We start from the raw sequence: 14034 nt of genomic DNA, 5'->3' as shown, positions 1-14034 counted from the left end.
AGGAGTTGTGTACAGGTAAGTGTTGAAGAAGGCCTTGCTCAAATAGGCGTACAATCTGTCATAAGCAAGGTATGTAAAAATGGCTTGCCCAGAATGATATTAAATATTAAATGAGTTTAGAAAAATTAATAGGATGAAAAAAGCAAACATATTAGTCGTGCATTATTAGTATAATTTATATTTGTCTATTAAATGTACAACTTACCATATTGATGGCATTTACTGGACCAATGCTATTTACGTGCATGCCTGTGTGAATTACTGTCGGTTTCACTGTTAAAAATAAATATAATAGTTAAAAGTTAGTACTTTTCAGACCACAAGTTAATTTGTAAAAGACAAAGGAAAAAATATATATTTTCTTTCTCAGACAATTAGAACAATTGAAATCACAAACTTGTTTCTCAGTTTCTCAGATTTGCAAAGCTGTTATTGTAATTTGTATTACTTTGTAGTTGATAATTTAATAACATGCTGGCATTTTATACCATCCAGTGACTAACTTTACTAAACATAAAAATACAATTGCATTTGTGATTTTATTTACAAACATTTGCTACACTAGTGCATATGTTAACTCTTGAATTATAGACATTGTGTGTTCTGTGTGTATGTGTGCAAACAAGCATCAGGAATTTACCATTTTCCTTCTTCAGTAATTAACTCCTAACTGATAAGTCTTTTAGCTAACACAAATTAAATAATTGTGAGTGTATGCTTTAATCTCAATAAAGTAATTGATTCTGTACATGTGTACATATTCGGATATTATCCGCTATACTTTGTGTTAATTTATCATCAGTTTTGTAAAATTAAGCATGGATTTATTATCATTATGCAAAGAAATTCAATTTCTCTATTACATATATATTTAACACCAAACGTTTAAAATAAGCAAATAATCAATTAAACTTCTTGCCATATATGTAGTTGCATTAATTAGTAAAAGAAGCATCAATGCAAAAACCATGCAATGAGCAAAATAGGATGCACATTTATGTTCTAATTACAGTCCCATTTCAATCGTGAAGCTAAAATGTATGCTAAACTTTTTGCAACTTTATACTTTCGTCTATTATTCAAGATATTATTTACCCAGATTAATCAGGGTTTGTAAGAACTAGACTGGGCTGTGACAACACTTGCAAACTATTAAATATTTTTCACTCGATGCCCACCCAGGGAAACTCAGCCTCATTAGTGGCTTTAAATGCAGACAATAAATCCTTTGATGGTCTGAATTGACAATTTAGGACTCTGGAGTCAATTTAGGACTCTGGAGTCAGGTTGGTCCCTTCCCCGAGTGCAATTGCGCTCTTATGGCTCTCTACTTAAAGTCTTCAGCTCAAATTTACTATGTAGGATTCACCTTCCCTCTTATTTCCAATCACAAGTGGCACTACCCAGGAATGTCTTCTTCATATTTGCCCCTAACAAGGACTTCCTCTCCGCTAGATCACCCAAGAGTAAAATCAGGAACAAGAAAACACCAAGAAGATATTCCCCCTCCTCCCCAGCAACTGGACGACACACAGTTCTGGGAGTATAACTTTATTCCTGCCACACACGGCTTTTATACATTGCCTCTAACATGGGGTTTCTTAGTCATAATTACAGGGCTTTTCTTCCCAAGATCCCCTGTGCCTGAGAGATATTTGCATGAGAAAAAACTGTAACTTAATTATCTCTCAGGTACAAAAAATCTACAATATTTAAAATCATCCAAAAATACATTTTAATAACTTCAGAACCCCACGAAAGTCATATCACCGAATAGCTTGGATCTGAGTGCAAACTTTGCCAAAATATCACTCCGATCCCTCTGGTGGTTGGCCAATTATTTGAACACGTGTGTTCGGTTATACAAACGTCAGCCACACAGGGAAAGCACTTGAACTAATAACCAATGTATGGTTAACAGCCAGGGGTGGTCAGTGATTATTAAGGTGCAAACAAGGGGCAACACAGCGAGGGGGTTCGTTAAACAGGGCATATGGAAAGCAGAACAAAAAGGGGAATATTGAAGTTCTCCATTCTGGTACAGCCCCCTTTAAAGCAACACCTGTATATCGCTGGAGTCCAACACCACAGTGAACATTACTTATTTAATCTGTTCACAGATGATATCTGTAATGGATCACCTGTACTCCGACCGAGTACCTTCCGTAGATGGACGCTTCCTAGCTTGTGCCGAGGACCACAAGCACCGCACCGGATACCACAACCACTGCAGACTCCACAACCGCCATAGCTTAACTGGAGTCTTGCCGTCTTCCTTCCACCCTGGATCAGCTTCTGTCCTCCAGGACCGTGTGGAAAAGACCTCTCCTCCAGGAGAGCGTATAAGAGTTAAGTGATTAGAGCTCAAGAGAGTATACAAAGTAGAGCAATCCCCAGTGTGATTATAGCAGTTCCCCTCCAATCACGAGACAAGACTACGTGTTGAGGGTCAAACAGGAACAGAATGCACTGAGGCTTTATTGCTTCTTTTATACCCATTTCCCCACAAGGTTACCACCCACGTGGATCTTGTTGGGTACTGAAAACACAATCATAACAACCAATCATATTCAGACACACAGTTAACCACTCTCATTCATTACAGTAAATTCCTCCTCCCTGCTTGGGAGATAATTGGACTAATTACTGTATCAGCTCAATTATCTCCAACCGAAAAATACACTTTTTACACAATTTCTATAACTTTAAAATGATACATCACATTCACATAACATTTACATTTTCTGAACCAGAATACTTAGGGAACAAACATATCCACAAATCATGCAAATCCGTTCATGCAGTTCGGGAGTTAGCTGGATGTCTCTTTTGACCGACCGCAGCATGGTTTTCCTACCCAAAACAGTTCCATAGATTTTGGCTGTGCGGTCGGTCCATTCACTACAGTTCAAATACCGTTCGAATGCACGAACGGCCCCTGCAATGTTACTGTGGTGTTGGTATTGTCGTACGCTATTTGACTCAATTCGAAGTGTGAGAGTTCCAAAGAAGGTAAAACTTCAGCGGTGTTCATGCCGTCAATTTTAGTTTCATGAACTCGACGGCAAAACACTGCTGACCACGTTCAGCTAAATTAAAATGGCCACCGCCACGTGTCTGTTTGTCGAATGGTGGCCACTTCGACTACTTCGGCACTTTGTCTGTATCTGAAGTGCCAGTTCAAAAGTGCAGCTCCTTTCCAAAAGGATTTAAAGGGCCCGAAACAGTCTTGTAAAAGCCAATAAGCCTAAATAGTGTTTTTAACTGGCAATATCTCCCATGGGCCATAGTCAGAAGGTAAGAGGCTGGCAAGCAGGCCTCTCCAAGAACAAGTGGCGAAGGGCACTTTGTCACAATATATTATTGGCGGTCATAGGACTGCTCACTTCTTTGTCAGCTATTCATGTTATTTTAGCTTTATTTGGGAAACTTCCATAGAAACTAAAGTCTTGCCCTTAGGAAACCCCACAGATGATTCATGCAGACCAAAAGCAACCCGAAAGTGGTTCAGCATATGACTTGACAGTAGACTTTATTAAATATCTCAGAGTCAAAGTCCTAAAAAGTTATTAAGTATATATAAAGTAAATTATTATCCACTCATTAACCAGATCTACATTCATGGAAAAACACTACATTGTTGTGGCTGGGCCAGATCCATACTCCAAAAATGATTGCCCAAATTGTTTACATGGTTCATTTAAGGACACAAGAGGCCTAGAGTAGTAATCACTGTCTTGTTTCTGCACATCATTCATTGGACACTGAAGTTCCCTATGTATAATCACTGAGCTGCAGTTCTTTCCAAGGCAGTACAGCTCCTCATGTTAACACATTCATACATTCATACTGGGTAGTTATGGAATCTGCATACTCCAGTAAGCTTCTTTGTCAGGTTACATATTTGGTTGCCAAAAAATATCATGCATGCCTACCTCACCTACTTGGGATCAACATATAACGACTTCTGGGGTGAGGCGGTAATCCCCACCACTGGAGTCTTTAGCTATTTTGTTTTATCTCTATGGGATTGAAGGAAGCAGGGATTGTAAAGATTGCTGATGTTCAGGAGTATCACAAAATACCTGTTACTATATTAGCTGCTATGTATAATTTATCTTCTAGGGATATAATTTTATACATGCATATTGCAGATATTCTCTCATGCTTAACCTGTTTTTAAATCTAGCCCTAATAAGGTCCAAGACTTAAACAGAAGCTCCTGTATCGCGGTCTTCCCACCAGGCCACGCTACACAGGGAGGTAAGAAGACACACCAGGGAAGGGAGAGACCACTAATGGGTGGGAGGGGGGAGGACCACAAAGGGGGGGGGAGAGGAGAAGACCACTAAGGGGGGTGGAGGAGAGAACCAGTAAGGGGAGGAAAGGAGAGACCACTAAGGGGGGGGGGGGGGGTAGACCTCTAATGGACAGAGAGGGTAGAGGGACACTAATGGACAGTGAGGGGAGAGGAGAGACCACTAGGGAGCAGGGGAGAGCTCTAGGGGTGGAGGGGAGGGGAGGAGAGAGCACTAAGGGATGGAGGGTAGGGGAGAGCACTAAGGGAGGGGAGAGCACTAAGGGACAGTGGGGCAGAGGAGATCACTAAGTGACAGGGCGACAGGGGGACAGGGGAGCTCACTAAGGGGTAGAGGAGGGAACTAAGAGATGGGAAAGTATTAAGGGACAGGAAGGAGGAGCTCTAAGGGACGGGTAGGGAGAGTACTAATGAACTGGAGTGGAGGAGAGGGGATATCACTAAGTGACGGGGGGCTGGGAAGAGCACTAAGGGAAAGGAGGGGAGGAGAGGAGATGGTAGAGCACTAAGGGACATGAAGGGAGGGGAGAGCACTAAGGGACAGGGTGGCAGTGGAGAGCACTAAGGGACAGAGGGGGAGGGGAGAACACTATGGGACAGGAGGGGAGAGCACTAAGGGACAGGGTGGCAAGGGAGAGCACTAAGTGCATCCTAAGTCTTTATATATTCTGTACCATGTGTTTTGAGTGTGTTACATGCATAGCAACAAAACATACAAAACATGCAACTCAATAAATTACATGTTTTTAAAATAAAAAAGTGTTTTTTTTTCATAAGAATAATATATATCTATTAATTTTTATCGACAGTATTTTTATAGTTTTTCACACATTACAAGATAAATAAAACAGTGCCACAAGCTAAAAAAGTCCACAGCCTGTGAATTATTTCTACCTAGGGGGAAACTGTTAGTATCAAGTGAGCAAGGAGCTGTTGTGGCTTGGTCGTGCTATGACTTGCTTGAGGAGATAAATATATGCATTAAATTATATGAATCATTTTATTTTTTTTTTATTGGAAGTGGAGCGGCAATATTAGTAACCACAAGGCCTGATGTTTACTAATGTGGCTACTAACATTACCTCTCCAGTTCCAAGAATAAAATGATTCATAAAACGTATGCTCTTTATTGCATTAAATTAGGAAAAAACAATAAAGGCTATAAATAATAATTAAAAATAAGCCCGCTAAACCCAATAATAACTACTTATGTTGCAAATATTTTCAATAAGATAGGAACCTCTGAGAAATTTCCAAATAAAGGTTAATCTGTTACTGAAACTAAAGCAAAACTAATACCTAATGTCTCCTTCCCAGTCACTTTTTTAACCTCTCAATACTTAATCTCTATTCTCAATTTTTTTTTGTCTCCAAATCTCCTTCCCACTGTATCCCTGCTGCTTCAGTTTACCCTCTCATATAGCAATTTCTGTTTCTTTACCTTACTTGCATTTCCATTTTTTCTATGTGTGATGAGAGTTACATGTGCATATCGCTGCAAACATTCAATGACTTTATATAGGCAATTATATATGTATGTGGGATTGTATGTGTGAGACTGCATGAGTGATCTCCCTGTTTTCACTCCCTATTGCTTTTAATTTCCTGCCCGCTCTTGAAAGTGCAGATTGCCTACTTTGGGTTAACACCCCAGGCAAATGCCTAAGTCACCTTGAAGTAGTCTTGGCCCTGTAGTAAAGACAAGATTTACATTTTATAGCACTTTCATGATCTCTGTAGACACAAAGCTATTCTCCAAGATAATTGCCAAATTGAAGAAATAATTTCAGATCAATCGAAATTTGAAGTGGGCATATTTACCTAGTATTAATAGAAAGTGTATGAGTTTTATATCAGGGTACAAAACCTTTATTTATATCAAATCGTTTAATTCACAGAAAATTGGAATTCGCTAAAGTAAGCAACTAAATTTTTTGGGTTTAGAGTTAATCAAAACCATCTCCCTTCTGATGAGCTTCACTGGCGAAACGTGCACGTCAGGGGCTCTGGACACATACTGACACATTATTGATGTCGGCACCTAACTCTCTGCTTATCAATTGCTAAATTACCGACATCAAGTTCTTTCATGTCCAGCATCTCAGGAGTGCATATTGGAGACTCTTAACACTAATTTAAGTACTCTGTACATACTTTATTTCTCTTTCTTTTTCCTTTATTATGTTTATGGGGGGAGATTGATAAGACCAGGCATTTTATTAAGGGGTGCCCTCGAAGGCACAAGACTCAGGAATCTTTATTCTATATGCCTTCCTCTGTCACTTTCTGTATATTTTCTACTACCTAGGCAACCTGTTCAAAACTGTTTGCAAACCCTCTCTTTATACTTTGACCTACTATTTAGATGCAGCTAGCACTTAGGCAACTTGTGTGACTTTTAACCGGTTAACTGCTGCCTGTCAGCAGTCCTTCACTGGTGAGCTACTACTTTGTGCTCCACTGTGGTAAAGCATAAGATAACTCAGTGCAGGCAGCCGTTGTTACACTAGAACAGGGGTAGGCAACCTTTTAGCAGCACTGTGCCGATATAGGATTGTGATGTCCCGTAGCGTGCCGGTCCTATTTTTTTTAAATTGCGGTGTGTATACTGCCGTATTCTGCTTGTGTTATTTGTACTGTAATTGCTTTGGATCGTTGTATTTGTGCATATATAAGCTATTATATTGTATATGTTCATTAGTAGTTTATGGTATCATGTATGATACATATGAATGTGGGCTGTGTATGGGGGCTGCTTGTGGAATTGTGTGTGGATGCACATTGTGTCACATTGTGTGTTTAGTAGTGTGTGGGGGCTGTTTGGGGTATTGCATGTGAGAGGCTGCATGTGAGGTTGTGTGCATGTATGTGGATTGTTAGCGGGTTACGTTTGTGCTGATTGTGTGTATGTTTGTGTGTGGGCTGTTTGTATTATTTGTATGAGGGGAGGGTTATTCTGCATTTCTGTGTATATCTAGCAGTGTGGGTGGCTTCCCTGGGGTCCAGTGGGGACCAGGCTGGCCAGGTACAGGTCAAGGACAGGAGCTGCAACAGCAGCTGTGGGCTGCTTTACTACATGTGGATTACCATTCACAAGTGCTGGGAGGAAATGATCTCAGATCACTTCCTCCATGTGCTACAATGCTTAAATTGAGGATTGTCCTTCACAACCTCTTCGTATTAGCAGATATCTGAAGTTTTACTGGAACTCCTGATAAGCCAGAGCCTGTTTGGCTCTAGCAGCCTTGAGTGCCGTGCAAAGACACCTCGAGTGCCGTGCATGGCACTAGTGCCGTAGGTTGCCTACCCCTGCACTAGAATATACTGCTGGGTATCTTGGAGAAAAAACGGAGCCAGGTCAGCAACCCCTTATTTTACACTTTACTGCTTGACAGCAACCTTAATTTATTATCAATACGCTGCTATGATCTAGGCAGCTTTTGTGATATTTAACTGGCTAATCGCCGTCTGTCAGAAATCTGTCTGAGCTGAACCATTATCTTGGATCTTTCAGAGGTTAAGCACCATAGAACATTATCAATTATTGTATGTGGGGCTAACCCATGTCGCTAGTTGTACTATCATGTAGGGATTTACTTATCCATAAATCTTTTAACTATTGACAGCACTGGTTTAGCAGTCGTCTTTATCTCCCCCCTCTTGTTACAGCTATTAGTGATATATAATATAGTATCACTTCTATTACTTGGGAATACACTGATGTTATATTATAGCAAAACAGTATTGCTTCAGCATTAGTGTTATGTATACACTTTTACAGCTTGTATAAGTAGTCAGAGTTTTACTCACTGTATAGTCTCCACCCACTCCTGTTGTTCATATGATTTTTCTTTAACATATTTTTATTTTAGATTAATTTATTAAAAGTTACTTTTTAAGCCTATAATCTTCTCAGTAAATCATACACAGGTAGAATGGCATTTTTTTCTTTTTTTTGTTTATTCTCTATGATATTCACTATTTAGGGGTTACCCCCCTTTTTTGTGCCCTCTACCTTGTGATATCTAAATTTTGGCCCTAGGTTATTTCTTTTCATTTTCTTCGTATAATAATAAAAACCACTGTAGTATTATTTTGAAAAAAGGGCAATGCATGTCATTATTTTTTTTCATAATAACCAATCTAAAAATGACAGTTGAATTCCCATCCTCATATCCACACAAATATGTCCTACATTCACATATGCAATTATATTTAACACACATAACATACCTTCATTAAAGGACCAATGTTTGAGTTTTATTGCCGTGGAACTCTTTTATGGACTTGTATGACATTACTAAGTTGAGCAAATAAACATAAAGTAGTGAATTGCTGAGGTTTTTTTTTTATTATTTTGAAAGATTATTATGTAGTTTTACAGTGCCTCTCATGTGAATGGACTCTGAATGAGACTCTTATTCTGTTATACTTATTTTTAACATTGTAATATATTTTGGCAACTGCAGTAAATTTTAGATGTGGTGATGATAATAACACAGACATACCTCCTATATCAGGCCTCAACTTGTTGTCATATCCATTAAGAAGTCCATTTAAAATAGATGTTACATCATTATCATGGAATTTACGTGTCAAAAGCCATGTTTTATTAGATGGCGCATCTTCATAATCTTCATCTTCCTTTTGAATAGAACTGAAACAAAAGATACAAAAATATTATATTACAATGCTATTATTTAAAAAAAATAAAAAATGGTCGTCAGTAGGTAGTATTGTGACAGTATTTTTGAAAGTCCCAAACATGCACTGAAACGTCAGTACATAATTACATAATTAGGTCATTTTATTACAATTTGCGGGACTTGGCTGACAACCCAGGCTGAAAGTCCAGGGAATTGAATTTTAATTTTTAATTTAATTTTCTAGCACTATATTTAACCCTTGTTAACCATTAAACTTTCCAAGACACCATAAAACCTGTACATGGGGGGTACTGTTTTACTCAGACTACTTCGCTGAACACAAATATTAGTGTTTAAAAACAGTAAAATGTATTACAACAATCATACGTTAGTGAAAGTGATTTTTTTTTCATTTTTCACACACAAATTACACTTACACTGACAAAATAATTGTTGTGATACTTTTTACTGTTTTGAAAAACTAATATTTGTGTTCAGCAAAGCCTCCCAGGTATAATAGTACTCCCCATGTACAGGTTTTATGGTGTTTTCAAAAAATACAGACTCAAATATAAGGCTTGCAATTCAGTTTTTTCCACATTGAAATTCGCCAGATTGCCTTTGAGACCGTATGGTAGCCCAGGAATGAAAATTACCCCCGTGAAGGCATACCATTTGCAATAGTAGACAACCCAAGATATTGCAAATGGGATATGTCCAGTTTTTTTTAGAAGCCACTTAGTCACAAACACTGGCCAAAAATGGCATTCAAATTAGTTTTTAGCATTTTTCAGACACAAACAAATATTAACACTAACTTTCCCCTGAATAAAATGATATATAATAAGTGTGGGTGCACTTAATATGAAACAGGTGAATTACGGTTGAACAGACATATAGTCAAATTCCAGGTTTTGTTTACGTTTTGTTTTGCTCACAACGTGTACATTTGGCTCAGTCCTTAAGGGGTTAATATTTCTTATGTGCTCTGCTATTCTAACTTTAATGAATCTTGTAATTCTTCCTATATATAATAGTTTGCTTGGGCAGTTCAGTACATATATGACCCCTTTAGAAAAGCATGTAAGTTTGTCTCTGATGGTGATTGTAGTCATTTACACTAATTATATGTCTTTTGTTGCTTTATGTGGATCTGCATGTAAGGCACGACCCGCAACCATATAAACCTTTGGACTGATTTAAAAAATGTTTAGATATTACAGGGTTATTGTAAGTTGGAAAGAGCATTAATTTGTGGAATGAAAATTAAATGGGAAATAGCAACCCTAGAAGTTTGAGATTCTCGAAAGACCCCACCTTCGATAGAAAAGGTCAGTGCTTTATGACGGGGTGGAATAAACTATTAGAGGATTTCTCTGTTAGTTTAATAGGATACATTGTATCCAGAAGGGATAATAGCCTCTCAAAAATAGATGAGGAAATCACTACATGGAAACAGAAATTAAGCGATACTAACAACCCAGAATTATACAGTCAAATAATAAGAGAGATAAGAAATAAGGTAGAGAATGTGGAAAAAGATACCATAAAAGTTAAGTAAAGGAAATATCTGAGAGATACAAATGGTTATAGAACAGACAATATAAGATTCCCAAGGAAATCAAGTGTGAAAAGAGAAATCCAACATCAGAATAATAGTGTTGACGAAGAGAGACCGCAAGAGAAGGGCAAAAGGAGTTATACCCATAATCAACATAAGAAAGATTCCCATTGGAAACCAAATAACACTCGACCCCGAGGAGGGGCTAATTTGGGGAACATTCCAAGACAAGATATCTCAGTAATAGAAATGACCTACACTACACCAGCAGAAGCTATAGGGAAGTCCATTTTACCATGACTGAGCAAGCATATACTTTAATCTTATAATCTATACTATAAATTCTTATAATGGATTTATATGTCTATATTTGTATTTTTATTTAATAAGATATTTAAAAAGACAAAACTCTATTTCTTCCTAGACATTTTCTAATTTATATTGTATTTTCAATTATTTATATATTTTAAATATAGGAACTCTTACTAACTGTATAATATTATGGCTAAGCTATGTGCATGGTTAGCCCTGCTAAATTCTATGCTTTAAGATGTTATAGTAGTAAATAGGGGAACCAACTGCGGTTACAATTAGCGCTTGTACTTTGGAAGCTTTAACTATAATATATATATATATATATATATATATATATATATATATATATATACACACATACACACACCTAGGTAACCTCATATACGTAAGAGAAGACACAATACAATACTCCCTAATACATCAGCAAAGCATGGTCTATTAGTTCCAGGACAGTGGGTTGTAGGCAAGGGGGTCATGTTCTTTCTGTAGCTGCATAGTTTGCATGCGCAGAAAGAGAGATTAATGCATGATATTGTTGTCATGAAAAAGAGGTGGGGCCAGAGCATGGGAAGTGAGGTTGCTGTATTCTCCTGCCCTGTCCTGTGGAGTGAAGAGGAAGAGCAGCCTGACAGAGACACCAGGTAAGCTCTTCCCAGGCTCCTCCTCACTGCACTGATAATGCAAATGGTAACACACCGTATGAAATGTTATATGGTGTACCTTGTAACACATTTTTCACTGACAATCATATTTCTGCACCATTGAGAGATTATAACCATTGGTTCTATTAGAGGAATTTAATGATTTTTTTTTCCAGCCCACCACACCATGCACCACTACCTGCTTCTTACTGTTGGTCAGTTTGTCCTCGAGAGGGTGACTCCAACAATTTTTATTACAGAGAACAATCAGAGCCAACATAGAAAAGTAAGCTTTGATCATTTAAAACCTGCTAAACACTGCCAAGATGTTCACAGAACCATTGACTTTGACACAATGGATGCTGTTATATAAGGCAAAAAAAAAAAAAAGACGACAGAAATGCCACCAGAATTACAGCCACGCAACAGACTGAATCATGATCTGACATCTGAACCTGCAAATGTAAAGAAGGATGAACAGACAGACATGATACATTTACAGTTAACATGGGATATATGAAAAATTAATCATCAACATCATTATCAGCAAGACTGTGGAGAAAACAGACTATAACTGAATTATCTTATACAGTAAGAAAGAAATGTGAAGATGGCAGCAAAAGGATGCTAGAAAATTTGTTATGGGGTCTCCTTCTTACAATCTGCAGCATTATCATAACATCAACCCTAGCTGTCATTTTAAATCTGCATTGGGATTATGTTAACAACCAAGAAGCACCTGAACTGAATTTGTTTGCACATAATACAAGTTCTATGCTCGTGAGGACAACCTCCAAAAACCATCTCAGTAAGAGAGACACAGCTCACAGTGAAATTGTCAGGATCGGGACAGGGATCCAACACGCAGAGTACAAACAGTAGCCAGATACGTATACCGGACCTTAGAATGACCGGACTAACGTAAGTAGTACAGTATAGAATGGTGAAAGACAAGCCGAGGTCGAGGGTAACAGAAGACAGGTAAGCGAGAGACAAGCTGAATCAAGGGTAACAGAGATAAGCAGAGTAAGGTAAACAAGCCGGGTCAAAACCAAAAGGGATAATAGAATACACAAGCACTGAGTGACTAGAACAAGCTAGAACCACGACAGGGCAATGAGCTAATGAAAGAAGCTCTGTTAAATACCCTGTTCAGAGCAGTAACCACGCCTCCGAGGCGTCCTGATTGGTCCTGCAGCAATTGACTGACAGGTTGTTCCGGGGGAGTGTCCTGATGACTACTTCCTGCCTAGATGCTGTAAAAGGCAGTCACTCCCTCGCGGCCGGCCTAGCATGACCGGATAGACCGCGGGGAAGGGAGCCATCAGACCGTCTGGATGGAGGAACAGCTAAGTCTCTTTCGGAGGTAGAGACCACAGGTACCCTGACAGTACCCCCCCTCTCAGATACGCCCACCGGGCGGAATGAACCGGGACGAGATGGGAAGCGAGAGTGATACGCCCTGCGGAGACGGGGAGCATGAACATCCTCCTGAGGTACCCAACTCCTCTCCTCAGGACCATATCCCTTCCAATCAACCAGATATTGTACTCTCCCCCGGGAGATTCGAGAATCAATAATAGAGTTAACCTCATACTCCTCCTGACCCTCCACCTGAACGGAGCGAGGAGGGGCTATTGTGGAGGAAAATCTGTTACATATGAGTGGTTTCAGCAATGAAACGTGAAACGAGTTCGGGATGCGTAAGGTATTAGGAAGAGTTAAACGATACGCAACTGGATTGATACGGGTCAGCACCCTGTAGGGTCCAATATAACGAGGAGCGAACTTCATGGAGGGCACTTTTAAACGGATGTTCCTCGTGCTCAGCCATACCCTATCACCTGGAACAAAGACCGGAGCCGCCCTTCTACGTTTATCAGCGTGTTTCTTGACCAACATAGAGTTGTGCACAAGGATTTGTCGAGTTTGATCCCACAACTTCCTCAAATTGGCAACATGAACATCAACCGACGGCACCCCCTGGGAAGGAGAATCCGAAGGAAGAATAGACGGATGAAAACCATAATTCATGAAGAAGGGGCTTGAATGAGTAGAATCGCAAACGAGATTGTTGTGTGCAAACTCCGCCCAAGGAATCAAACCGACCCAATCATCCTGGTGTTCAGAAACAAAGCATCGTAAATATTGTTCAATTTTCTGGTTGGTACATTCAGCAGCTCCGTTAGACTGAGGATGATAGGCAGAAGAAAAGTTTAATTTAATACCAAGTTGAGAGCAGAAGGACCTCCAAAAGCGGGAAACAAATTGGGAGCCTCTGTCCGATACAATTTGAGAGGGTATCCCATGTAGGCGAAAAATCTCCTTAGCGAATATCTCTGCCAATTCGGGAGAAGACGGGAGTTTAGGCAGGGGAATGAAGTGTGCCATCTTAGTAAACCTGTCAACCACGGTGAGGATAACAGTCTGTCTTTTAGAGATAGGTAGATCGACAATAAAGTCCATGGCCAAACAGGACCATGGTTTTTCTGGAACCTCCAAGGGTTGCAGGAATCCACATGGAAGCGTATGGGGTTGTTTGGTTTTAGTACA

The 14034-nt window shown here is 39.2% G+C and overlaps 1 protein-coding gene across 2 annotated transcripts in view; it reads right to left on the bottom strand.

Moving 5' to 3' along the window:
• Positions 1 to 14034, bottom strand: part of GABRG2 (gamma-aminobutyric acid type A receptor subunit gamma2) — a 384270-nt gene that overhangs the window by 301836 nt on the left and 68400 nt on the right. For both annotated transcript variants that reach the window (XM_063447499.1, XM_063447500.1), the window contains exons 2-3: positions 8827 to 8975; positions 206 to 273 (exon numbers count right to left, since the gene is read on the bottom strand). In XM_063447499.1, coding sequence (XP_063303569.1) covers positions 206 to 273; positions 8827 to 8975 — 217 coding nt within the window. The remainder of the gene's footprint in view (positions 1 to 205; positions 274 to 8826; positions 8976 to 14034) is intronic.

Source organism: Pelobates fuscus, chromosome 3 (genome assembly GCF_036172605.1).
Source record: "Pelobates fuscus isolate aPelFus1 chromosome 3, aPelFus1.pri, whole genome shotgun sequence".
Taxonomy (NCBI): Eukaryota; Metazoa; Chordata; class Amphibia; order Anura; family Pelobatidae; genus Pelobates; species Pelobates fuscus.
Note: the sequence above shows the minus strand (reverse complement) of the source record. Positions and strands in the feature narration are given on the sequence as shown.